Here is a 24,120-nt window from a genome sequence, read left to right on the forward strand (position 1 = left end):
GCAGTGACACAGGTCAGGCAGGGAAGGCTCATGGCATCAAAACTGTTCAAGAGAACTGCAGGAAACGGGCATCAGGCTGCCAATCAACTTCTTCAGTGCAAAAGGGGAGGGTGAGGCCCAGGGCAGGAGGAGCACCCCTGGGTGATTCCAGGGGAATGTGCCAAAAGGACACCAAAAGAACTCTCAACTCAAACTGCTGGTGGTGACAGTGAGCAGAGTCATCCAGAGAAGGAGAGGATTCAGAGGATAGGGATGTTTTCCCCATTACTTCTTAATCTAATCTATACTGGATGCTAAACATTGGTAGTAATGGTTGTCCATCTCTGTAGATGGCCTCCCCTGAGCTTTCCCCTGAGTCCTCCAGAGCCCCTGCTAGAAGGGAAGATGCTCTGCTTTACGAAATGACCCACTAGGGGGCCAACTGAGGTTCGTCTACAAGGAAACACAGCCCCCCACTAACCTCTGCTCTGACCCAGCCTGTTCTCAGCCCCTCTTGTCCCATGAGAAGGGGGCCAGGCTATCCTCTCCGCATCCCAGGCACCCTCCCTGGGAGGCCAGAGCCGGTATCTGAGGGTGAAGGCGGAAGGGTGCACATCCTTACCAGGTCTGGAGAGGTGGCCTGAGTCTTAGGTCTGTGATCATTCAAGTACAGATTGACCAGAACTTCAGCTGCAGCCCCTATTCCGCTGGATACTTTCCCTACTGTCAGCTACCCAAGAGCAGAGGTAAAGGAGACAGAGACAAAGGGAGAGGCTGTTAGCACCAAGGAGGAGAACACCAACAAGCTGGAGGTGGCAGAGGGCTCCACGCCCACATGCAAACAGCAGCCAGCATCCCAGGAGAGGCCTCACTAGCCTATAGTCGGCAGCAGGCACGCTGCAGATGGAGAAAAGAGAGATCAGCAGGGCGACTCACAACTACATCCACTGGGCGTACACGGTCTTCAGGAGTTCTGCTTACTCAGCTCACAGATAGGGAGAATCAATCCTAGAGGAAGGGATCTATCCAAGGCCACTTAGGAATCAGTGCAAGATTCAGGACTCTGCTAAGGTCTCCTGAACCCCAGATGGGGGACCTTCACACTACAAAAACAAGCCAGCTACACTGAAGCTGACCTTTCCAAGACTCCTCCTCACTAGAGGGTCTGGAGTGGCTACATAGTGAGACCTGTTCCCCATTTCCCCAGATCAGGAGGGTTAGGACTGCGCTCTACCACTAACGGTTCTAAAATGGGACACAAAGCCCTCAACTTCTGAGCCCAGTGTCCGCATTTAGTGAAATGGGAATAAATGGTGCTTTCCTTGTGGAGCTGTGGCAAGAATGAGAAAGCATGTGTGTGAATGCCGGGCACTTGGCAGGGCTGGGCCAAGATGAACTTGACTCCTCCTCCCTTCTCCCTCTGAATTTGGCAGCCCCAGCCTCCCTTGCAGCCCCTGTGTCCCCTAAGGAGCTGTGGCTATGCCTGACTTCAGTTCTGTTAGGTCAGGACACTGACTACGTTGCCAATAAAGAGTGGCCGAAATGGGAATGGACGGTGGTCCCCACTGGGCAAGGAGCAGGACAGGGAGCCCCAGGTGGCAGTGCCCAGGGCACCAGAGCTGGTGCTGGGCAAGTCAGTTCCACGTTGGCCTGGAGACCACAGCCTGATGGGTTGTGGGTGCCTGTGCTCCCGAAGGCATGATGGTCCGTGCCTACCCGTGAATGCCTGGATCCCCACTGGTGTGTCATGGAGCTGGGAAGGGGTGAGAGCTGACAATGCAAGCAGACGTGGTACAATCACACATACACCCCCAGGCAAATCCCAGCTTATTCTTTCCCCACCAGCTCTGAAAGGCCAGCCCGGGAATATTGCAGTCTCCTCTGCAGGGAGGCAAACATGCACAATATGAGGCTGTATCTGTAAACACGGCTCCTGATCCTAAGACCCTGGAGGGAGGGAGGCTCCAGATGCTCCCCAGCCTCTGAATCCAGCTTCTGGGAGATGTGCCCACAGACGGCAGCAGTGTAGGCTGCTGGCCCTCAGTCACAGGTTGATAGCCATCTTCACAGCAAGTAACAGTGACTTGCGTGGGGACAAAGGAAGGCCCTCAATCTAAATCCAGGACTGCTCTTGGAAGGCCACACTGAATTCACTGTGAAAGCCTCAAAGATAAAGCAGGAAGCTCAGGAACAGCAAAGCAGGTGGCAGCAGGTGCCCACAGGTCCTGCCTCCTGGAAGCAGGGCCCACCCTCAGAACCTGAGGCCAACTCATTGGGTACCAACAAATGCACAGGTACAAAAAGAGGATGAAGAGGGAAGGACTGCTAAGCAGGCTGGGGTGAAAGACATGACCCAGGGGAGGCCTGCCCACTTCTCATTAAGGAAGCCCCAACACCAGCAGCTACTTTGGATCAGTCATGCCAGACCATGTGTGGGGCTCTCTGGGGAACTATGGAAGATGTGGCCGGGGACCTTCTGGGGTGTCTGATCCCAGACAGATGGGACCCCCTCAGACTTCACAAAGCTTGCTCCTTCTCAGTCGCAGCAGCTGCCAGGCCTCTTACCCCTCCCTACTCTAAAAACTGGCCCCGCCTGGAAGAGATTAGGATTCTGCTTCTGAGCATACACGCTGCCATTTCCAGGATTTCACAAATGCCAAGAAACTTGGCTCTTGCTCCTAAGAGAAGTTCAGGTGCACTTGCTCTGGACAATAAGCCATTATTTGCCTGATGTTCCACCCCCTGCTGGGGCCTCCAACACAGGCCTCCTCGGATAGGAGCTGAGAATACCAAGTACTTTCTTGCTTTACAGCAAAATAAAGACAGGGGATGTCAGATTTACCTCACTGTCCATACTCCCCTTGTGTGACTGTCTCTCTTGACCCCATGTGTGAACTGGCTCTGAGGAGCTCTCCCAGGAAGCACTGTGTGATGCCAGATACCCACGCGCAATTACTGCCTCCCTTGAGTGAGCAGAGAGGGAGACTCTACTTTCTGGGGTTTTAAATACAAGTCTCTAATGAGACCTTATTAACTACTTAGCTAATAAGCACTTTGTGCCCCTGAGCTTCCGTGCAATCCTGACTTAGGAGCAATTATAGAAGCAAGCAGAGAGCCCTGGGGTGGCTGGGGGTGCCGCCAAAACATGTCTGTGCAGTCGTGGGCCTGCTCGGCTGTTCTATCAGCACAAGGGATCCAGGATGAAGACCAAGCCCTGTCCTTCCTTTCATTGTGGGCCCTTAGTCATAAGAGACTCCTTTCTCCCAGTTGCATCCACAGGCCCACCTATGACAGCGGTTTTCCTAGGAATAATGAAATGAAGGCACCCTCAGGGAAAGCAACACTGGTGCTCCCACAGGCCCTTCCCAACTGTATCATGGAAACCATGCCAGGAACACCAAGACGAAGAGGTGGACCAGGACTTCCTGAAAGGACACTAGGAGACCAGGTGATGGAGAACTTGTCTCAGGGGTTAGAGGAGGGTCACCCCAAAGGCCAGAGTGAAGGAGGATGTTGCCCTGGAGTCTCCAGTTATCTCCCATTTCCTGATGGTAGGATGTCTTCCTGGCTCCAAGACAGTGCAGACCTGACCACCTGGACTCATGCTAACTCACTGCTCCTCAAATGGTCAGAATGACCGGAAGAATCAGGCCACCATGGATTAGAGATTTAAAAAGAAAAACCAAAATACTATATGGGGTATTTTTTTCCTCTTGGAAATTCTAGTTTTTTTCAGCTAATATAATTAGGAAAAGCTGGAATGGTTGGACACTTCAGGTGGGCCATCATCTAACTTTACATTAGGTTAACGTCACATACATCATTTCGCTTCTGTGAGCCTCAGCGTCCTCATCTGTAAAATGGGGAGACCACTGCCATCCTCACAGGGCTGTGAGAGAGTCCTCAGAGAATCTGGGCTGCACCTGACAGGGTGCTGGGTTCCCAAGAATCGCCTGGCAGATGGTTAATGAGTCCAAAGCACCACCACTGATGCCGCTTCAATTTTCCATGTTCTGGAACTTCTTTTCTCCTCTCCTGGGTGGCCTTCAGACAAAGGAACTTACAGTTGCTGTGTTCCCTCCTCTGCACGAGTAAGAATAATACAGCCCACCCAGACGAATGCACTGGCTTCTCCCTCTGCTTCTCGAGTCAACTGAGATTCAAACATGATGACATTAATGGTTGGCACAAGCACCATCACCAAGCATGTCCCTGTCTGGATGTGGGAACCTTGGAACTTTTCTTACCCTGCTCCGAGCTGGGAGATGTCGTCTCTGCTCTGGTTTGCACTCCCTGATATCTTAACCCTGTCTTTCTCATCTCTACACTCCTGGCATAGGACAGATGCTCTGAAGGAAGGAGGAAGCAGGCGCTTGGGTCTGCTTGCGTCCAGACAACGGTAACATCCCCCTGGGGCCTGGAACTCAGCCCAGAATACCAGGTGTCCAGGCTGTACTTCTCTGCCTGACCTGCCGTGAGGGTTAGGAAACCCACGTGGGTTAGGCAGGGCTAGGGACAGAGTTTCCAGGGCCTCGGAGCTGAGAGCTTGAGGGAAGGGGAGGTTTCGACATATAGGGCCAGGGGAGGTCTCCTGGGCAAATAGGAATACACTCCTCCTTGAGGAGTCCCTGGATGAGGCAAATCAGACGACAGACTGGTGTGCCTGAGTCCTCAGCCATATGCTCAGGGCAAGGATTGAAACTGCCTTATATGAGGGGCTCTGAAAATGATGCCTTCAGAGCTGAGATGCAGGCAGGTCTTAGGGGCGGTGACCTCCCAGTGGGCGCCGGTGTCTCCTGGTGCCAGGCACTGAGCTGCACTGATCCCTCACGGCCTTGCGAGCTGGGTCTGATAATCCCCCTTCGCAGCCAGGGCCCCTGAGGTTCAGGGAGGCTCTAACTAACCTGAGGCCGCAATGTTCCTAAGTGGCTGGGTTGGAAATGGAAACCTGAAGGTGACTTCTTTGCCTGTAGAGAGGAATCAACATGCATTTTAGGTAAGTGAGCTTTCTTCCAGAATTCTCCTCCACTGGGGAAATAGCACAGTTAATGGATATCGGAGGGACTGGATACATGCTAGGTCTTTGCATTATTCCAATCACCCTCAGGAGTAGCTGCTGCCACCTCCATTCTGAAGATTAGGAAACTAAGGTGCTGAGAGGTCTACTAATTCATCCAAAGCCACACTGCGAGTAAGCAAGTCATCTGCGTGCTGAACCCACGGGTGTAGTCCAAGCCTACATCCTGCTCACTACAGCACCTGCCTCTCTGCGAATTAAAATCCCCCAGGCTGGGATGCACACAGGTTACCTCCAAAGGATTCCCAGAACAGAGAGAACAATGAGGTTGGAGCCAGCCTTGAACTCTACCCTTGTTATCAGATGAAACACTGGCAGATTGCCCAGCTAAGACTCACCTAGCTTCTCTCTAACATGCAACTCTCTAGAGTAAACCCTGCAAATCCAGTTTTAAAACAAACACCCCCAGGGTAGAGAAAGCTCCTTTTGCAAAGTGCATTGCTCTTCTGGCCCAAGAGGACTAAACTGCAGTCCGCAGCCCCCAGAGGCCCTCCCTCTGGCTCAACTGTGTAAATATGCTGCCATCATGATCTTGCAAGAGCTCCCCCGCCTTGATAAGTGGCTAGCAGCCGTGTTAAAGGCTAAACCAGCAGTGGCCTCCTGCACTGAAGAAAGAAGTTAACGAAGGGTTGATGGGGGCTAGGGACTTCCCTGGTGGCTCATATGGTAAAGCATCTACCTACAATGCGAGAAACCCGGGTTCAATCCCTGGGTTGGGAAGATCTCCTGGAGAAGGAAATGGCAACCCACTCCAGTATTCTTGCCTGGAAAATCCCACAGACGGAGGAGCCTAGTAGGCTACAGTCCATGGGGTCACAAAGAGTAGGACGCTGAAGTCCTGAGTGACTTCACTTTCACTATCACTTTCAATGGTGCTACAGGAGGACTGGTTTGGTGGTAGGAATGATCAGACTGGGCATGATCCCATAGCCCACGGTCTTAAAAAAATAACTTAAAAGATAAGACCCTGGTAAGAATTTGGGCCCAAAATGAGAGGACCTCAAGATTTCTTGTGACTGTTCGGGCCAAAAAACCTAGCTGCATCACACTGAAATTTAAGGCAACATGTCAACTGAGAGGTCAGGCAAGTGTAGTCTGAAGGCAGAACCTGGCTACATTTCTCGGACTCGGTGACCCAAGTTTGCATCCCTGTAACATGTGTTCCTCATGACAAGTTTGACTAGGGCTGTTTCTAAGAGGAGGTGATTATCCCTGGATCCTCAGAATTAAGGTGTAGGGCTCTAGGGCAGGAACAGAAACACTCGGCCTGCCAGGAGGTTACCAAGAACCAAGCATCAGTTTCCAAGAGCATTTTCCTTTCTCTGGCTCCCCTGAATTGAGGCACATACAGTCTCTGGGCATCAGAGCAGCTCCAGAATCTGCTGGGGAGAAGTGTGAAGGCCCCAGGCTCTCTCCAGGGCAGCGGCTCTCTGAGCTCCATCAGGACAGAAGGAAATTGTCACCAGGTTGTCACCTGCTTTAAGGGGCAGCAGAGTCTCTCCTCAGAGAAGGCCATCACTCTGCCAGATTCTGCATGTGCAGAGACTGGAGTGGAATCAATGGTGGGGTTCGGGCAAGGCGGGGAAGTTGCAGGTGGGGGCAAGGGAGCAGTGCAGCTGGCAAGATCCTTTCTAAGACTGCTGGAAGCTAGAAATTCACCACCCCATGTTTAACTGCCTACAACGGCTTCATGGTGAGATGTGGAGCGGTCTGTGGGTATCAAGTCCAAGTCCACAGACAGGGTAAGTGTCCCACAGTGACCTTTTTCTGAGAACTCCCCAATCACTCCCAGCCACACAGTGACAGGCTCATCAGCCTGTAATTAGTAAGTCAGAAGCTGTGGAAATTGCTCAATGACACCATCATCTGATGGCCAAGACTAGCTAGGGAGATGGGATAAGAAACAATAGGGAGCAATTGTTCTACCCCAACCTGGGAGAAACAGAGAACAAAGCTGTAGAGGTGGGGGCCCCAGGAGTCCCTGAAGCCCACCCACCCCATTTGCAGCCCTCCTGGAGCCTGGGCTTGGGGCTCTATGCACATAGGCTCTGGGCTGTTCCCTCTGACAAGGCCTCCATTCACACGTGGCTTCTGTGGTACAGAGGAGAGAACACGGGCTAGAATCAGGAGCCTGGGAACTAGTCTCCTCCCTTTGCCTTTGTTTTCTTCTCTGAGACTCTGTTCCTGCTTAGTTCTCTTTCCCAGGAAGAGCCCTCCCACCGTTATCCATTTAAGATTGCTACCTTCCCCCAGCGTGCCAAGTCTTTGCTACCTGCTCTCATTTTCCCATGGGAAAAACTGTCTTCTGATACATCATATAATTTACCTAGATATTATAGATTATTTATACCTTCCTCTACTAGGATGCAAGCCTCATCAGGGCAGGAAGGTAACGCCTGATAACTGATGTGTATCCCAAGAGTGAAATGCCTGACACCAGCTTGTCATTCAATAAATATTTGTTGATGAATGAATGCTCACTCATTGGCTTAATGAGTGATGTTGATTTAAAGCTGTTTGAAGGGCGCAGTGGAGAAGCAGCCAAGGGCCTCAGTGGAGTCAGATGATGAACGACGGGGTATTCTCACTATAAGAAGTGTCTTTGCCAGACCCAGTGGCCCTGCATGTACCTGGGCAGGCTGCCTCTTGCCATCACCTAGAGAACTAATACCTTCTGGAAACCAAGTCAGGGAGCTTGGGAAATGTGGTTCCTTTTCTTGTACTATCTCTGCTGTCAAATCTGAGAGGACAGTGACCAAGCCAGGCCTTCCCTAAGGACAAAAGAAAGGGCAAGCCCAGGGCTAGCAGGAAAGGGTCTGGGCCAGACAGTAGCACAGTGTGGGCCCAGCTGCCCAGCTAGGAGCACCGGTCATTGCCTGCCTGGGCCTAGGTGCCCTCGCCCCTCCCATCATCCTGGCCAGGGCACCAGTGACCTTTTCTATAGCAGGAAGTACCCGCCAGGGAAGGTTCTTCTCCCAAAGGCTACTCGGAAGCCTTGGTGATGATGACGACCAATATGCCAGTCTCTAACCACAGAGGTCACTATCAAATGAGCCAAGAGTCACTCTTTTGTTGATGAGAAAATGGAGATTCCTTAAGGTCAGGAGACTTAAGGTCAAACCGCTGACCAAAGTTGACTTGGAACAAGTCGCTGGGCATCTCAGCCATGGCTATGTTCAGTAGAGCTGAAGATGAGAAGTGTTTCTGTTTCCCCACATCCCCCCCAGCTTCCCCTCCAGGGAGGCTTCGCACCTACACCGGGGACCATGGAGTGGGTGGGGCTGCGAAGGCTCCTTGCTCCTTCCTTGGAGACCCTGCCTGCACTCTTCTCCCCACAGTAATGGGGGTCAGTGGGGGTGGAACTCCCAGGAGGCAGCTCCTAACGTCCCACTGATGCAACAGCCCAGTGGATTTCTGGTTTGTCTAACAGAGTGGAAACAAATGAGTGGTAATGCTGCCATGGGCACACTCAGCACCACATGGGGAGATGAGCCCTAGTAGGGGTAGACAGGATAGAGGTGTTCAGGGGAGCACAGTCCTTCAGAAAGAGGCTCCGACTTCCTGTCATGAGCGGTAGCTGAACAAATGCACTTCGCTTCATTTTTAGACTCGCCCATTACAGGGGCTAAGCTTCTCCAGAGGCTGCCCCTCTCCCACCCCAGCCTCGTAGTGTTCTTGGCATATTAGGTAACAGGCAGGCAAGTGAAAAACATGAAAAGTGCTCTAGAACCCAAACTGAATAACTTTATCTACTCAACCAACATCGGTCCCCACCAGTTCTCCACCCTCTGCACCACTGCCTGTGCCCGTCTAGAACTCAGAGCAGATCCTGCAGTGACTCTTTATGAGGATGGAATGAATTCCTTTAGCACAAAGAAAGCGGACTGACTTTCACTCTTACTCTCCACACTCCTATACTTTTATTCCCAAATCCAGTTGCACCAGAATTGTCTTTCCATTCATGCAAGTCCTATCTGCCTTCCTTACCACATGCCAGATCCTTTTGAAAATGCCCTTCCTAAAAAAAAAAAAAAGAAAAGAAAATGCCCTTCCTCTACACTTCTTTCTAGCAAAATCCCTCCGTATAATCTTCAACACTTGGCTCCCATATTACCTCCTCTGTGAAGCCTTCCCAGGCTTCACCATTCTGGGTTCCTAGAACCTTCCTTTTAAACCTCTCACATAATTCATCAATAGTATTGTCTGAGGTTCACCATGTGAGACTGTCTTGTTAGGTAAAAAATAGCCCAATATTGGCAATATCATATGGTAAAATGTGATACATCTCTATGCTAATATGCTGTTTGTCATCTACACCATAGTAAGAGAACTATACCTCCCTCCTCCTTGTCTTCTCAGCATCTGGCATGATGGTTAGCATATAGTGGGTGCTCAGAAAGTGCTTGCTAGACAAGTAAGCGCCATCTGATAAGGTTTTGTGTGCTGTCTGTTCTGTTTAGTTTCTTGCTCCAACACAAAACCAAAACCAAACTCAGGACTGTTGTAAAGACCTTATACATTTTCATCCCAGCCAAGCTAAGCTTCAGATGGTTGTCTGAGCAGGCTGAGCAGAGCAGGAGAATATCTAAGAACATGCAAGGAGTAGGGGAAGCCAATTGTTTGGGATAACTACCTTTCTGGCAGGAGAAACAGAGTCAACAGTTGATGGAGAGGAAGTAGCAGCTGAATCAGGAGATGGAAGGCAGGAGGGAGAAGACGGAGGATGAGTATGAGACAGACCTTTAGAGAGTAGCTTATTCTGCACAGAATAGAAACAGAGGAAACTTTGATTATCCATAGGGAAATGCACAGTGATGCTTGCCTCGATGATATAGCCCACTAGTCTACACATCCAAGGAGGGGAAAGGATATCCAGGCTCATGTCTCAGGACAAATATGTAACCTGTGTCTTTGGAGCCCAGCAGGACTGTCTAGTTCCTGGTCACAATGCACTCTGTTACAGCTATTCTGGCTCCCTCATCACAAAATAGCTAGAGCAGAGCCATCCTATTCCTGACATGAACATAGACATGAACTCCTGAAGGCCTCACTCTGGAGCTTGGTATAAAGCAGCAGCTTCAAGTTTAGGAAAGGACAACCCAGGAGGCTCTGGGGCACATGCCCCAGCAGGGACCTCTGCAGCCACAGAGAACCCTGAAAATGAACGAAAGGCAGAGTATCCTTCCCATGCCTATGCTCTGCCCAGTAGCAGAGAACACAGGTCTGGAGGAGGCCGAGTGAAAGCCGCAGAGGAGGTGTGTTCTAGAGACCAGGCTTGCTGCAAGCATGGGAGCACCTTACACATACACGTACCTCACCCTCACCCTCAACTCTGTCATCTCCTTGCAAGCACATACTCTTCTTTTCAGCAGGTTTCTAAATAAGTGCCGGGACTGGGCTGTGCTTCCTATTCTAAGGCAAGGCCATTCTGTCTGGCTGGTGCTGCCTTCTGGGAAAGCAGAGCAGGTTATGGCCTGTGGTTGACCTTGACATTCAGGGTCTTCTGGATCAGGGCTCTAGTGGTATTTCTCCACTATGCTGCCAAACATCATGAGCAACAGGCTTGCTTATACTTTAAAGGCACTGTGATGTGATTTCTGCAGTGGGCCAGCTTTCCCTCTTTGTGTTGACCCCTAGGAAGCTCAGCCCGCTCAGAAGCTAAGATGTTACAGTGCACATGCTTCTATTTTCCTGTGACCTGAGCCTGCTTTTCTGCCTTGGTTTTCCCTTTGTCCTGATTTATCTACTTATTGAGTCTCCTCATTTGGAGCTTTTTTAGATGCCAGTCCAAAGCCTTCGGTGACTTGAAAAGTAAATAGCTTTATAGACTATAAAGGGTGGAGGAAGGAAGAAATGAAGCTCCAGAGACCGACTCATGTCATCTCCCCAGAGGTCCAACACCTGGGTTCCCGGGGGCTCTGAAAGCCCTGCATTTACCTGTGGGAAATCCCCGTGTCCAAACATGGAGGCAAGGTGAGCCGCCTTCTCCTTAATGTTCTTTTTGTGAAATTCCCTGTTGGCCAAGTTCTGAGCCCTTTTCTGCAGCCAAGGCGAGAAAGGAGAAAGAAAAAAGAGACAGTGACAGAGATGGTGAGGGTTCCCCCTGGGAGAGAGGCGGAGAGGCAGCCAGATGGGCTTGCTGCGCTCAGTACACAGGGCAGGCAGGATGAGAGATGGGGAGGAGCAGTCGGAGGAGGAACCCACCCTGGGCAGGAGGGGGTGGGGGAAGAAAGGCATCCCAGACACAGGCAGGGCAGAGGCAGGGCAAAGTCACGGGCAGGGCAGAGGCAGGGCGAAGAACGAGGCTTTCACCTGGAGAACCTTTTCCTCCACTTGCTGCAGCCGCCGCAGCACGCCAGAGAGGGCCAGCGCTCCCGGGCAGGTGGGAGGCAGGCTGGCAAGGTTTTCTGGCCCGCCCAGCTGCAGGTCAGACTTGGCTCGGGCTCTCCAGGGCCTGGTTGGACACTCGCCACCAGCAGACACTTGCTTTAGCTCTCGGAGCACATGCCCTGTCACAACCACGGAGGGGAACTAGGGGAGACGGAAAATCAAGCTTCCTTCCCGAGGAAGGCCCTCTCATGGACCCCTCCCACCACTCACTGTGAGGAATCCCCACCAGGATCAGGGACAAGGGCATGCCACGTGCCACCTTGAGTGAGATTCCAAACTAACCTTAAGTGTTGACTTCTCACCACCTGCATCGGAATCACCTGATAGCCTCCTTAACAATACCATCTGGGGTGTTAATGACAACACTCCAGACCCGCCAAATCAGAACCTGTACTGTCCTGGTTCTGAAAGTCAGGGCTCAACCCCCAGAGAGTCAGCTTTAATTGGCTTGGGGGTGGGTACCAGAGATGGACATTTTTAAATAAAGCTCTCTAGATGATTCTTATACACAGGGACATAAAATCACTGCACTATCCACACGGACCTCCTTTGACGTCCGCTACCCCCACCCCTGGAAGCAAAACAAAATTCCTAATGCTGTCCAGTAGTTTTGAGTGCTGTGTCAATAATAGCGATTCTAATTCCAAACCCAGAGATGTTAACTGGACAAAAGCCTCAGCCCATGGCTCCTGGCTGCCTCCCTGCCCACTGGGCAGTTCAGGTCCTTGGGGGACCTGGGAGGTCTTCATCACATCCCACCACATCAATGGCATATGGCTAACTGGCCACCTGAGCCCATTCCATCATCACTGCCACTTTTCCCCATCAATTTAGAAATCAGTCTACTCAAGAGATCCGCAAATAGGGGCACTACACAAAATACCCTGTGTGGTGTGGTCTGTTTTTTCCTAAACAAATAAAGCACTGAAAGCGTGGTAGTTGGTCAGCTGATATCGCCGACTGCCATGTATTTAAGATGCTGCGTCCTTGGTTATTCTTACCTATAAGGGTGGTAACCTCAAGTTGTATCTGTCTTCCCAGAGAATCTACACTCAGCCCTACGTGGGGTGCAGAGAGAGCCATGAACCCCACCCCTCTGGATCAAAGTCCCCTCTGGCTTCACCAAGACAGCATCCACTGGAAGGAGCCCTACCTGCCTTTTCAGAGTTGGTGATGGGCTGGGTGTGGGCTCCTCCGGCTTGGGACAGCGAGAGTTAACAGGAGGGTCAGAAGAAGAGCGCAGTATAGGCTTACCTATCCCTGAGACACGGTGCTCCTGGGAGGAGGAAGGTGAGTCCGAAAAAAAGCAGCCACAGGAAATAGGAAGGAAAAGGTGAGTCAGATTGAGACACTTGGAGGGAGGAGAGGAGAAGAGGCAGGGAGACAGAGTTTGCAGATGCTGAGCAAGCCCAGGGCTGAGTTCTGACAAGCTGTGCCAGCTGGAAAACGTGAACCCCAGCCCTCTGTCCCTGTTAACAGCTAGTCCCATGGTCCCTTTCTCTTAGACAACGTGTATATCCCCAGGAGGCAGTGTTTTTGGCTCGGACTGGGGCACTGAGCAGGCACTGCCAGAGCCTGTGCCAGGCAAGGGTGGCTAGTCCCAAAGTCCCTCCTGCCCATTAGACGATAGGGATGCTCAGTCCTTCTGAAGGAAGAGAGCCCTCATCAACACCTGGGGACCACAAGCAGTCAAGCTTCCAGAAGGGCCAGTTGAGAAAACAATTCAGACAGTTACAAATCTCAGAAACCTCCTTATAATAAAACCTGGCTTCCTGGGGAAGGTCAGTTTTTTCAGAAGGGGCATGATCTACATCAAGACCAGAAAGATGTCTATGATTGCCTCTGAACCAAATTAACCAAGAGTTAGTCCTTCTCCTGAGAGGGGCCTAATTCTGTCATGTGACGGATATTCTCCAAAGGCAAACTGAACCCCTTGTCCCAAGCTTTTGTAATGTGGCAGTGGTATCCCAAAGAAATTCAGGGGAGCAAATAAAACCACGCAAGTGCACACTCCAAGTCGGAGTCTGAGATATGAGAGCCGGGCCTGCAGCCTGACCCACAGCATCCCACCGTCTTCAGCCTTACACAGACCCTGGTCAGACAAACAGCGCTGCCAGCCTGACCCAAGGGAACAAGGAGAGAGGAGCACCAGGGTACACTCGGGGGGTTGGTTTCCATTCCTGTAGGCCTACATGGAGCTAAGATCTATGATTCAGTTCCCCTGGTTTGGATGGGGTTTTCACCACGGACTTAGACCCTCAGACAGTCAGCATCTCTAAAGCTTCCTCCAGCTGCACCATCTCAAAGATGACTATAAACCCAGCCATGGTTGCAGAGCAAAACAAAATCAAGGCAAGGATTTTATCTCCAATAAAACACGCATCAGCAAACTACAGTCCTCGGGCGAATCCAGCCTGCTGCCTGTGTTTGTAAATAAAGTTTTATTGGCACACCGCCACATGTATTTGTTTACATACTGTTCATGGCTGCCTTCACGGTGACTCAACTCTGCCATTATAGCAGAGCTGAGTCATTGCAAGAGAGATCATATCCACCCTAAAGTCTAAAATACTTGCTATCCAGCCCCTTTTAGGAAAGTCTGACTCCAGATCAAGAAGAAGCTCTAGTCTCCTTTTGAGCCAGGACTGGCTGGCATACCTGAAATCCAGCACTTGCCTGACATTTGCTGGCTTCTCAGCAGGTTCTGGTCACCAGGAAGGCAAGGTCAGTGGATGTTTGACAGGACTCACCTGCCTCAGGATTGAGGGGTTCCGTGAGTTCTCCTCGAACTTGGCCAGCAGCTGACTTGCCATGGACTTGACTTTGTTCTGATTTCCACCTTCCTTAATGCCCTCTTGATTGGAGCCCAAGCTCTGGCTGGAAAAGGATGAAGGCTGCAAAGGCCAAATCAGTGCGTTGGTTGTTGGATCCGGAACCCAGATATCATGGGGTAGGCCTGGGGGCTCACGACAGGGACAGTTCCTGAAGAAGGACACCCTCTATGGTCTGAGAAAGTGAGGCAGACACAGCAGGCAACGCCCAATGGAGACAATGCTCAAAGGTGGGACATGGTTCCCCAAAGGTGGGCACAGCCAGGCTTGCGAGCCAGACAGTGTTTAAATTCTGACTTCTCTGACGTTTCCTCATTTGTAAAATGGGAGCAGTAACCCACCCTCGTGTAACTGTTGCAAAAGCAAAATATAATAATGAAATGATGAACAGAACAGTTTCCAAACCCATCACGTGGCTGACAGGAGATGAAGAGTAGTGGGGGTGAATGAAGCAAGAGGGGGTGTCAGTGGGGCAACACACAGGCGCCTAGCTTCCCCTCTCTCCTCTGCACCCCATGCCCAATGGCAACCAGCCCTGCCCTGTTGTTTCTATCTTTTTTTAAAAAGTTTAATTTTGAAATAATTTTAGACTGACAGAAAATTTATAAAGACAGCACAGATAGCTCCTGCATACCACAGATGCAGCTGTACTTAATATTAACATATGGAATAATCATGGTACTGTTATCAAACCCAAGAAATTAACACTGGCATGATACCATTAACAGAACTATGGACTTGATTCAGATTGCACCAGTTTCCCACGGATGTCCTTTTAGGTTCCAGGATACAATCCAGGATCCCACACTGCATTTAATCATCATGCCTCTTCCACCTCCTCCCATCTGTAACAGTCTCTCCATCTTTCTCTGTCTTTCATGACCTTGACAGTTGTGAAGGACACAGGTCAGCTATTTTGTACAAAGTCCCTCCAACTGGGTAGGACTGATGGTTGCTTATGATTAGACCAGAGTTAGGGATTTTGAGGAAGGATGTCACAGAGGTGAGGGGTCCTTCTCATTGCTTTGTTTTGGGATACATGATATCAACATGACTTGTGACTGTTTAGAGGCTGAGCTTGACTGCTTGGTTATGCTGCCTTATAAAATGGAATTCCATGTAAGATTTTCTTAGCTCATCTGCTAAAAATAAGACATCGAAACTGATCGCTGTCCAGTAAATGTCTGTTCCCTGGTACCATAGATCTGCTCCCATCAGCCTCAAAAATACAAATGGCATTGTCACGTCAAGAGGGCAGTCAGTTTTCCCAAGGAGACAATGCATCTCCCTTACAGGAACAGATGTTCTCAAAACAAAGATATGTTCACTTAGAAGAAATTCTTGAGAAGAGATAAGCTATAGTCAATTGTCTTTTTTTTTTTTTTTAAGATTCCCTAAGTGTAGCAGCCCCATGGGAAACCTAGTATGCACAGCCACTCTGAAGAGTTGGGCAAACACAAATCAAAGAGTCACTCCCCACTTCAAAGCGGGAACTGCAACTCTGCATAGCAATCCAGTCTTGAGTGTGAATAGGGCGAGTTTACTAGGCTGGTCACTGTACAGCCCAAAGTAGGTCAGGACAGTGGGTCATGCAGACAGGCCCTTTGCAGACATTCATGTGCTCATGAATCACTTTAAAACCAGATTTGGATTCAGTGGGTCTGGGGTGGGCCCTGAGAGTCTGCATTTTTAACCAGCTGCCAGGTGATACTGGTGTCCTAGTTCTTGGCTCACACTTCGAGTAGTAAGAATTTAGAGGAAATTATTGCTTGGTTAAATCTCACTTAAGTAAATAGCTGGCCAAGAAAATAGAGCCATTTCAGAAGAGGCAGGTGCGACCAGATTTCTTCCCACACTGACTGCTGTGCTGCCAGCAACAGAAACAGTACAAACACCCCCTCAAATAAGGCACAGATGAAAGGCAGGAGAAGACTTCCCCGCGGGACAAAATGTATCTAAGGGAAGCTTCTTGGGAGGAGGCGGGAGCAAATCATAGGCACTTAGAGCAGAAGCAGCGCCCCATAACTAGAGAATGGGATGTTTCTCAGCCATGGCTTCCTCCTCTCAGCTGTCTTCCTGTTCATGAGCTTCCTGCTCACACCAGACCTAAGAGCAACAGCTCTCAATCATATAAGTAAAAGAAGTTTTTTTCTAAGTCCTATAAATCAAGTACGAATGTATCCTACAAATTATCCCTGTGCCTTTGAGTCATTGTTTTGGCATCAGCCAGTGGGCTAGCTAAAGCTGGTATTCTTAAAATTTACAGACAGCATCTAGCCTGCTTTTGTGGATTAGAATGGCTTTTTGGAATGAGGTGTGGGGCTTCCCTGATAGCTTGGTTGGTAAAGAATCTGCCTGCAATGCAGGAGACCCCTGTTTGATTCCTGGGTCAGGAAGATCCACTGGAGAAGGGATAGGCTACCCAGTCCACTATTCTTGGGTTTCCCTTGTGGCTCAGCTGGTAAAGAATCCGCCTGCAATGCAGGAGACCTGGGTTCGATCCCTGGGTTGGGAAGATCCCCTGGAGAAGGGAAAGGTTACCCATGCCAGGATTCTGGCCTGGAGAATTCCATGGACTGTATAGTCCACAGGGTTGCAAAGAGTAGGACACGACTGAGCAACTTTCACTTTCTTTCACTTGGAATGAGGGATATATCTCAGGTCTCTTTAAAGAGTTGCCCGGGGAAGCAAGAACCAATACTCTTTTTCTTCTGATCAATTTTTCAGTAGCAGGAGAGTGCTACTCCTGCTTGGCTTTGACAAAGTAGCCTGTAACTTTCTTCCTTCACCAGAAGGTGGCACTTGTGGGTGCTGGGACATTCCCCTTAAAGACTAATGGTACAGAAAACACAAGAAGTAGAAATGAGGACTGGGAGAATAGTGGGACTGCTGCTGCCTCTTTACTACTTACTATTAACAGTGATTATAAGAGACCATGATTGGTATGGTATGTGCATACATGTGTGCTTACACATCCTCTTATGTTAATTCTTAAGATTAAATTAAACCTTGTTTAATCTTGACTTTGGCATGTAGAGAATCTTGTCATCTGCAGACTGAGAATCTTACTTCTTTTCCAACTTGGACTCCTTTTATTTCTTTTTCTTCTCTGATTGCCATGGCTAGGACTTCTAAAACTATGCTGAATAATAGTGGTGAGAGTGGGCACCTTTGTCTTGTTTCCTGATTTTAGAGGAAATGCTTTCAGTTTTTCACCACCGAGAATAATGTTTGTTCTGGGTTTGTTGTATGTGGCCTTTATTATGTTGAGGTATGTTCCTCCTATGCCTACTATTTAATCTTTGAAAATTCTGCAAAATGTCCTACATTTCAAATGCATCATCTGTGTTTTATAGACATGAGCCACACCCTGGGAGAGTGACATAGCTAGGGACCAGACCCGACTGTTTTCCCATCAAGCTAAGCTTGGAACCCAGCGGTTCATGAGAGGAAAGAAAGAAGGGCGGGGAGACTGCCTCGGTCAGGCGAGTGGGCTGTGGCCACTGGCTGTCAGGAAACAGGCCTTTGTGTAAACCGACACTGAGCACACCAACCTCGTCCAGGTTGTTGAAGCCCTTCCGCCTCCGCTTGTTCATGTCATTCTCTTCGGTCCGGCTGTCCACCTGCAGTGGCCAAGAAAGCATGGTGAGTTCAGGGCTGGTCCAGGGCTTCGGTGCCAGCACTGGGGATCCAACCCCGCCCACAATAGCTGCCAGCCCAGGAACAGACGGGTTGACATTACCCTGCACCGTGACAAATGCTCTCAGCTCTGTTCAGGCACAGCGGAGGAATCCTCCCTCCGCCTCAGGAGCCAGGGCTTCTGTCAGAAGAGGGTGGGAATACAGATCCCCAAATCATGTCGAAACATCCCAAAGCACAAAGGATCCCTGTGACACGGGCAGGGATTGCCTCCTTTCAGTGACCTTGGATTCAGAGCGATCACAGCCAGGCCTGCTGATGCTGCCCTGAGGATACCACCTCCTATGAAGAGGTGTCACTGGCTCCCCTGACAGGCACGGATTCGGATTCTCAGGACTCAGATCAGCTGTCCAGGAATTTGATGGCAAATTACTTCTGCCATTCAGTCCCACTGCAGCTACTGGTAAATGATACTGTGTTAACTTCAAAACAGTATCGGATATGGCATGAAAACTATGATGACCATATAGCTAAGTTTGCCCAGGACATTTTGATGTATTGCTTCCCCCACCCCTCGCCCCGGGCATAATTAGGAATAATGCCCTCTTTTTTTTATTTTTAAGATTTTTTTTTTTTTTTTTTGGTTATGGACCATTTAAAAAGTCTTTGTTGAATTCTTTGCAATATTGCTTCTGTTCTATGTTTTGGTTTTTTGGCTGCAAAGCATATGGGATCTTGGCTCCCCAAGCAGGGATCAAACCTGGCCCCCTGCACTAGAAGTCAAAGTCTTAATCACTGACCACCAGGGAAGTCCCTCATTCTCAAAAGTACCCTGGTTTAGACAAAAAATTGCATGGCTGTCCTATTGATAACCCCTTACAGTCAACTCTGCTTCGCAGACCTGGACATTTACATCCAGAGATCCCCCTTCTACCTCAGGCTATTGCATGATGCCTGCAAGGACCACCCAAGGGCACACCTGTGGTCTGGCTTTTCTACTTAAGGGAAGCAGTGGGACTGCACAAGTTGAGCTGATGCTATGAGCTGGGATAGGGCTGCAGGCTAGATATGGTGCCTCCCCTTACCCACTAACCCTCTCCTTGACACTGGGGTTAGACCTAAGCTGGGACCTTCCCCATATGGCCAGCCCACTGAGGACCATGGAGCCAACCCCACTGACTATGCCTCTCCATGGGAGATTCCAACCCCCTCAGCGGGGAAAATGTGAAAAGTGTGTTAGTTACCCATGTCCTGTAGCCCACCAGACTTCTCTGTCCATGGGATTCCCCAGGCAAGAATACTGGAGTGGGTTGCCATTTCCTTCTCCAGGGGGATCTTCCTGACCCAGGGGTCAAACCCTTGTCTCTTACGTCTCCTGCATTGGCAGATGGATTCTTTACCAGTCTGAGCCATCAGGGAAGATTAAATCCCAGCCTCTGTTCACACTGGATGCAGCTGAAACGGCTTTTGGCCTCTCTCTCCCCTCAAACCCAGGCTGCAGCCCAATCAGCACCGCACGTCCTCACCTTGCCCCATCCCAGAGGACCCTTTACCTCCCGGATGTTGTAAATCAACAGGAATGATCAGAGCCCTCAGCACAGAGTCTAGTCTGTACCCACTTGCTCTCGCAGGCAAGCACCTGCTCCCCCTGCTCTTACACTCCTCACCACCTCTGCCCCTCCTCCTGTTTACTAGCAACTTGAAAAAATTTTAAAACAAGATCAACCACAGTGTAGTCATTGATATTTGTTCAAAAAATGTGACCCTTCCCTTGCTCAGGCAGCACAAAACAACAGATCAAAGGGCCTCACCTTCCCCTTAACATTTTCCTCCGCTTCTAACAAATCATTTTTCTGTGAATGGAAATTATTTCAACCCTAATGTTTGGGCAAACACCAAGAGAAACAGATGACCTTATTTGCAGCGTCAGGTTCTAGAGGCCTAGGCTGTTTAGGCGCCCGGCTCCACAGTCTGTGAGAGCTGCACTGGCTCCGAGACAAGCCTGGGAAAGTACAGGGTGTCCTCCCCACAAGAACACTTCAGGCATCATCTTAGAGTTTTCTGCTGTTCTTCCTGTTTCTACCTTTAATGAGGACTTGGTTTTTCCCTCAAAGAGCAACATATCTCACTCTCTGGGTGGGACTGGTCCAACAATCAGAGCCTACATGGATCCAAATTCAGTACATTAGTGGCCAGTGCACAGAAAACATTCCTGGGGGGAGTGTACCCAGCAGCAGGACCTAAGAAGACCCCCAAATCCTTCGGGGAGAGAGGAAGTGGGTGGGGGCAACCTCAACTCCTCTGATTCAGCCTGACCCACAGGACAATAAAATGCAGTCTATATGGAAAGGTCAGCCACACACAGACCCAAAGGGTCTCTGCTCTTTCATACGGATTTATCATGAAAGCACTTATGCTCAACTAAGAGCTAGGTTAAAACACAAAGCTTGGGAAAACACAAACCTGGAGTTTTATCTAATTTTTCTTATCTGTACATCTCTATTCAGGAGCCAAAAAATCCTCCGTATCCCCCTCTCCTTGAACTCTATTTTGCACCATAGAGAAGTGGGTACAAGGAGGAAGAAAATAGTTATTGTGCCCAGAGACAGCAGGAGATTAAACAAATAACTCACTTCCTTTTCCCATAAATTTTTCCTGTCCTTTCATCCTAAGACACTTTCTTATCATGATTTCCCAATGATTTGAAAGAGTCTATACCTCAAAAGACATTTATTAAACTACTTGGTGATCTCCATTTTAAAAAACAGACATATATCTACCAAGCTCATCATTTATTTGATCAGCACAAAATATTCTTGTTCCTATATTACCTCACTTAAGTTGATTTTTAGCTCCAAACAAGCCAACTTTATATTTAGTTAGCTGATGAACCCTAACCCTGGAGAAATTCAGACCAAGGTCATAGGAATAGAGACTGGCCATTGTAGGCAGTGACCTGACTGAGAGTACAGTGGCCACCATGATATTTAGAAAGATGGCCAGTGACACTGGCAAGAGAGCGCCCCCCTCCGTGGCAGAGCAGCAAGGAGCCATGGGTTCAAGTTCTGACCTGAATTACTTTCCAGCTAAGTGAGCTTAGGAAAATCACCCAACTTTTCTGACTTTAGTTTCCTCACCTCTAGGATCCTATACTAAGCTGTTATAAGGATGAATACAAAAAAAAAAAAAAAAAAAAAGGATGAATACAATCATGTATATACGACACTTCTTCTATGTAGTGCTGTATAAGTGTTAGACATTTGCAGTTAGGTCAGTGCTATTCACAGAATTAGAAAATCTGAATTCTAGTCTGGCTTTGATATTTACCCACCTATATGGCATCACAATATAATCCCCATCTCTAAAAACTGGGATGAGAATACGTCCCTTGACTTCCTCAAAACCTAACAAGGGCAAATGAGCCATCTACAGCACTGCTGTGTGCTGTACAATGCTGGATCCGTCGCGGCTGCAGTGTGCAAGCCAGTGGTCACCCAGCTAGTTCTACCCTTTGCAGAAAACGAGCATCTTTGTTCACTCAGTACTCCTAAAGGACAGGCTGGGGACCATTGTGTACAGAGCCCTTTCTATGTGCCAGAGAAGGAGATCAGATCTGCAGCTCACATTGGTTCAGCACCGTCTTCACAGCAATGCAATGCTTGTTATTATGTCACATTTTGCAGCCAAGCAAAGAAACTTAGAGAGGTTCAAACATGTGCTGAATCACCAGCAGACCAAAATATGTAGTTGTCGGCCTGGCTTTAAAGTGCATCCTCATTCTATAAGGCAGTGCAGAATCCCAGGCTGTGGTAACACAGAGGACAGGAGTGATCACTGTCCGCAGAGACCTGCAGACCACAGGTGCCCAGGGTGGTGTGGGGGTGTGCACGCTGCTCAAGGCCTACACTGGCCAAGCAAGGCAGCATTAGGACCCAGGGCTCTTGACTCCCTAAGCCGTCTTCAAGTCTCTGAACTGAGAAGTGTGAAAAACCTAGTGGGAGTTTTGGCTGCTGGGTGGGCGGTTCTGTGAGCACAGCTGGAGAAGGGGAGTGAGAGGAACTTAGGAAGTTGCACTGAAAAGTCAGTTCCTTCTGGCAGGGACCCTGGCCCTCTTGTTCATTGCTGTGCCCCAGCAATGAGAACTTGGCATAAAATGGGGACTTAGTAAATCTTGGTTGAACGAATGGGTGGATGGAGGAGGGACTTTCTTACATAATGGCCCCTGAATCTTTGGAAAGTGTCTATGGAGGAGAGTCAAGGAGAAGGGCTAGAAGGGCCCCTCCTACCCCTGGCTCAGACCAGACACTGATCTTACTCATGCTTTGTGAATCCCACTCAGCCAGGGACCAGCAATAGTGGAGGACCTGGGTCAGAATCAGCCAGCAGACCAGGATAAATCCTGGGGCCACTGACCTGGCTTCTAGGATGGGATTTCCAGGGACAAATGACAAGTTCTGTGTTGCTTTGTCCCTCAAGGAATGGGTTCAGAATGCGGAAAACAAAGACCAAACAACTTGACTATGTCTGTCGTATGTATTGTGACTGAAGAGGCCATAAATCTAGGTATTACCTATGTGGGGTCAGATGAGAAAAGCATAGATAGGTAGTGTGTGCATGTGTATATACACACCCACGTGCACACACAGGATAAGGATCACATATGTGTGTTCAGATTTCGCCTGTGGGTATGGTGACAAGTGTGTGTACACGCCCACACGCATACACAGAAGGACAGAGACCACATATGTGTGAGCATGGTGACAAGAGCTCTGGGTCTCCAGGAACTGTCCCACACCACCAGGCTGCCAGAAGCTGATTGGGACAGAGGCAGATCTGCAGAAGTAGACCAAGGGCCTTTTAAGAGAAAACAGAATCCCAACTCTTCTCCTTCTCCCCAGGCGTGGGCCATCCAGTCTCCAGAGATAACCAGCCGCAGTTAGTTACCATTCACCAGAGGTACAGCCCTCTCGGCATGGGAAAGGAAATTCATTCTCTCTAAAATAAGTTCCTGGATGGAGGAAAAGCCTTCGGTTTTGCCCAAAGTTGTTGTCTTTTGCTGGAATTTAGATATTATCAGGAAAACAAGATTAGGGAGGAAAGTAGATTTTAACACCAACATCAAAAACCAGGAGGGAGAGAGAGTGTTAGCCCAGCTAAGGAGAGAAACAAAGAGCCTGCTTCAGATTAAGACACCACATGTGAACAGCTATGGGCTGCTCAATCTCTGTATCTGGAGAAGGCACTGGCAACCCACTCCAGTGTTCTTGCCTAGAGAATCCCAGGGACGGGGAGCCTGGTGGCTGCCGTCTATGGGCACAGAGTCAGACACGACTGAAGCGACGCAGCAGCAGCAGCAATCCCCATATCAAGATGCTCCTCTGAAGTTAGTAAGGAGGGAGGACGGGTAGGGAGGAATGGGGGAGGGGGAGGGGGAGGGGAATACAGACGCACCTATACATACAGATTGTGTGTTTGAGCCCTGGTATAGAAAATCACGCAAGAACAGCCTAGCCTGCATCTCCAGACTGTAAGGACACATTTACCAGGGCAGTGAAGACTTCGTGTTTAATTGCACTGACATCTCCTGGGTGTAATGGTGGGGGAGCCCCTTGTGTATGTACAGTATTCAGTCTCCTGTGTAGAACTCCACTGTGTGTGCCCAGAGGCAACCTGGAGTGTACTCAGTACCCCTTGCTTGTGAGACATGTTAAGACCAAAGAGCATTGCCAACAGATATCTCAAAGCCAAAAGAGGATCCAGACATATGACACGAGATAAAAAGGGGAGAAGGTACTTTGCATGTAGTCTGACCATTGCACTGGAGTTGAATGGCAGACAGTAGATGCTGGGGTGTTTCAGTACCAGGGCAGAATGTGACTCAGTGGCCTTATAAACCCACCAACCCCCCTAGAGGAAGCATTCAATCAGTTTGGTGGAGTTTTGAGGAGAAAGGGCGGGACAACAAATACCCACACCAGGCACTTACTTCAATGACCTGATCTCCCTACCTATCTGAGGAGCAGGACAAACTTCAAATGTTAAATGGGGCCGTGGGAGGGAATCAGATGTGTGGATTTCAACTGCTCTCAAGATGTGCAGCCAAGGAGCACACCCTGGACGTGGGCCAAAACCAGCCGGGGCTGGGCCGGGCAAAGCCCACATATCCCCGCTGCATTTGCTCCCAGAGCCAGGCCAAAGTGGAGC

At 49.5% G+C, this 24,120-nt stretch overlaps 1 protein-coding gene across 15 annotated transcripts in view; it reads right to left on the reverse strand.

The window, feature by feature from the left end:
• The window catches only part of MICAL2 (microtubule associated monooxygenase, calponin and LIM domain containing 2), a 235,354-nt gene that overhangs the window by 94,415 nt on the left and 116,819 nt on the right, over positions 1–24,120 (reverse strand). For 13 of the 15 annotated variants that reach the window (XR_009693648.1, XR_009693647.1, XR_009693653.1 and 10 more), the window contains exons 16-18: positions 17,832–17,900; positions 14,197–14,340; positions 602–709 (exon numbers count right to left, since the gene is read on the reverse strand). Coding sequence is in view for 11 of the 15 variants with exons in the window: in XM_061147602.1 (XP_061003585.1) it covers positions 602–709; positions 14,197–14,340; positions 17,832–17,900 (321 nt within the window). In the remaining 4 variants the exon portion in view is untranslated. Of the gene's footprint in view, positions 1–601; positions 710–4,883; positions 4,947–9,689; positions 9,816–10,993; positions 11,096–11,368; positions 11,588–12,599; positions 12,723–14,196; positions 14,341–17,831; positions 17,901–24,120 lie in introns of all 15 variants that reach the window. The other 2 variants (XM_061147663.1, XM_061147584.1) reach the window with 2 other exon arrangements.

Source organism: Dama dama, chromosome 1 (genome assembly GCF_033118175.1).
Source record: "Dama dama isolate Ldn47 chromosome 1, ASM3311817v1, whole genome shotgun sequence".
Taxonomy (NCBI): domain Eukaryota; kingdom Metazoa; phylum Chordata; class Mammalia; order Artiodactyla; family Cervidae; genus Dama; species Dama dama.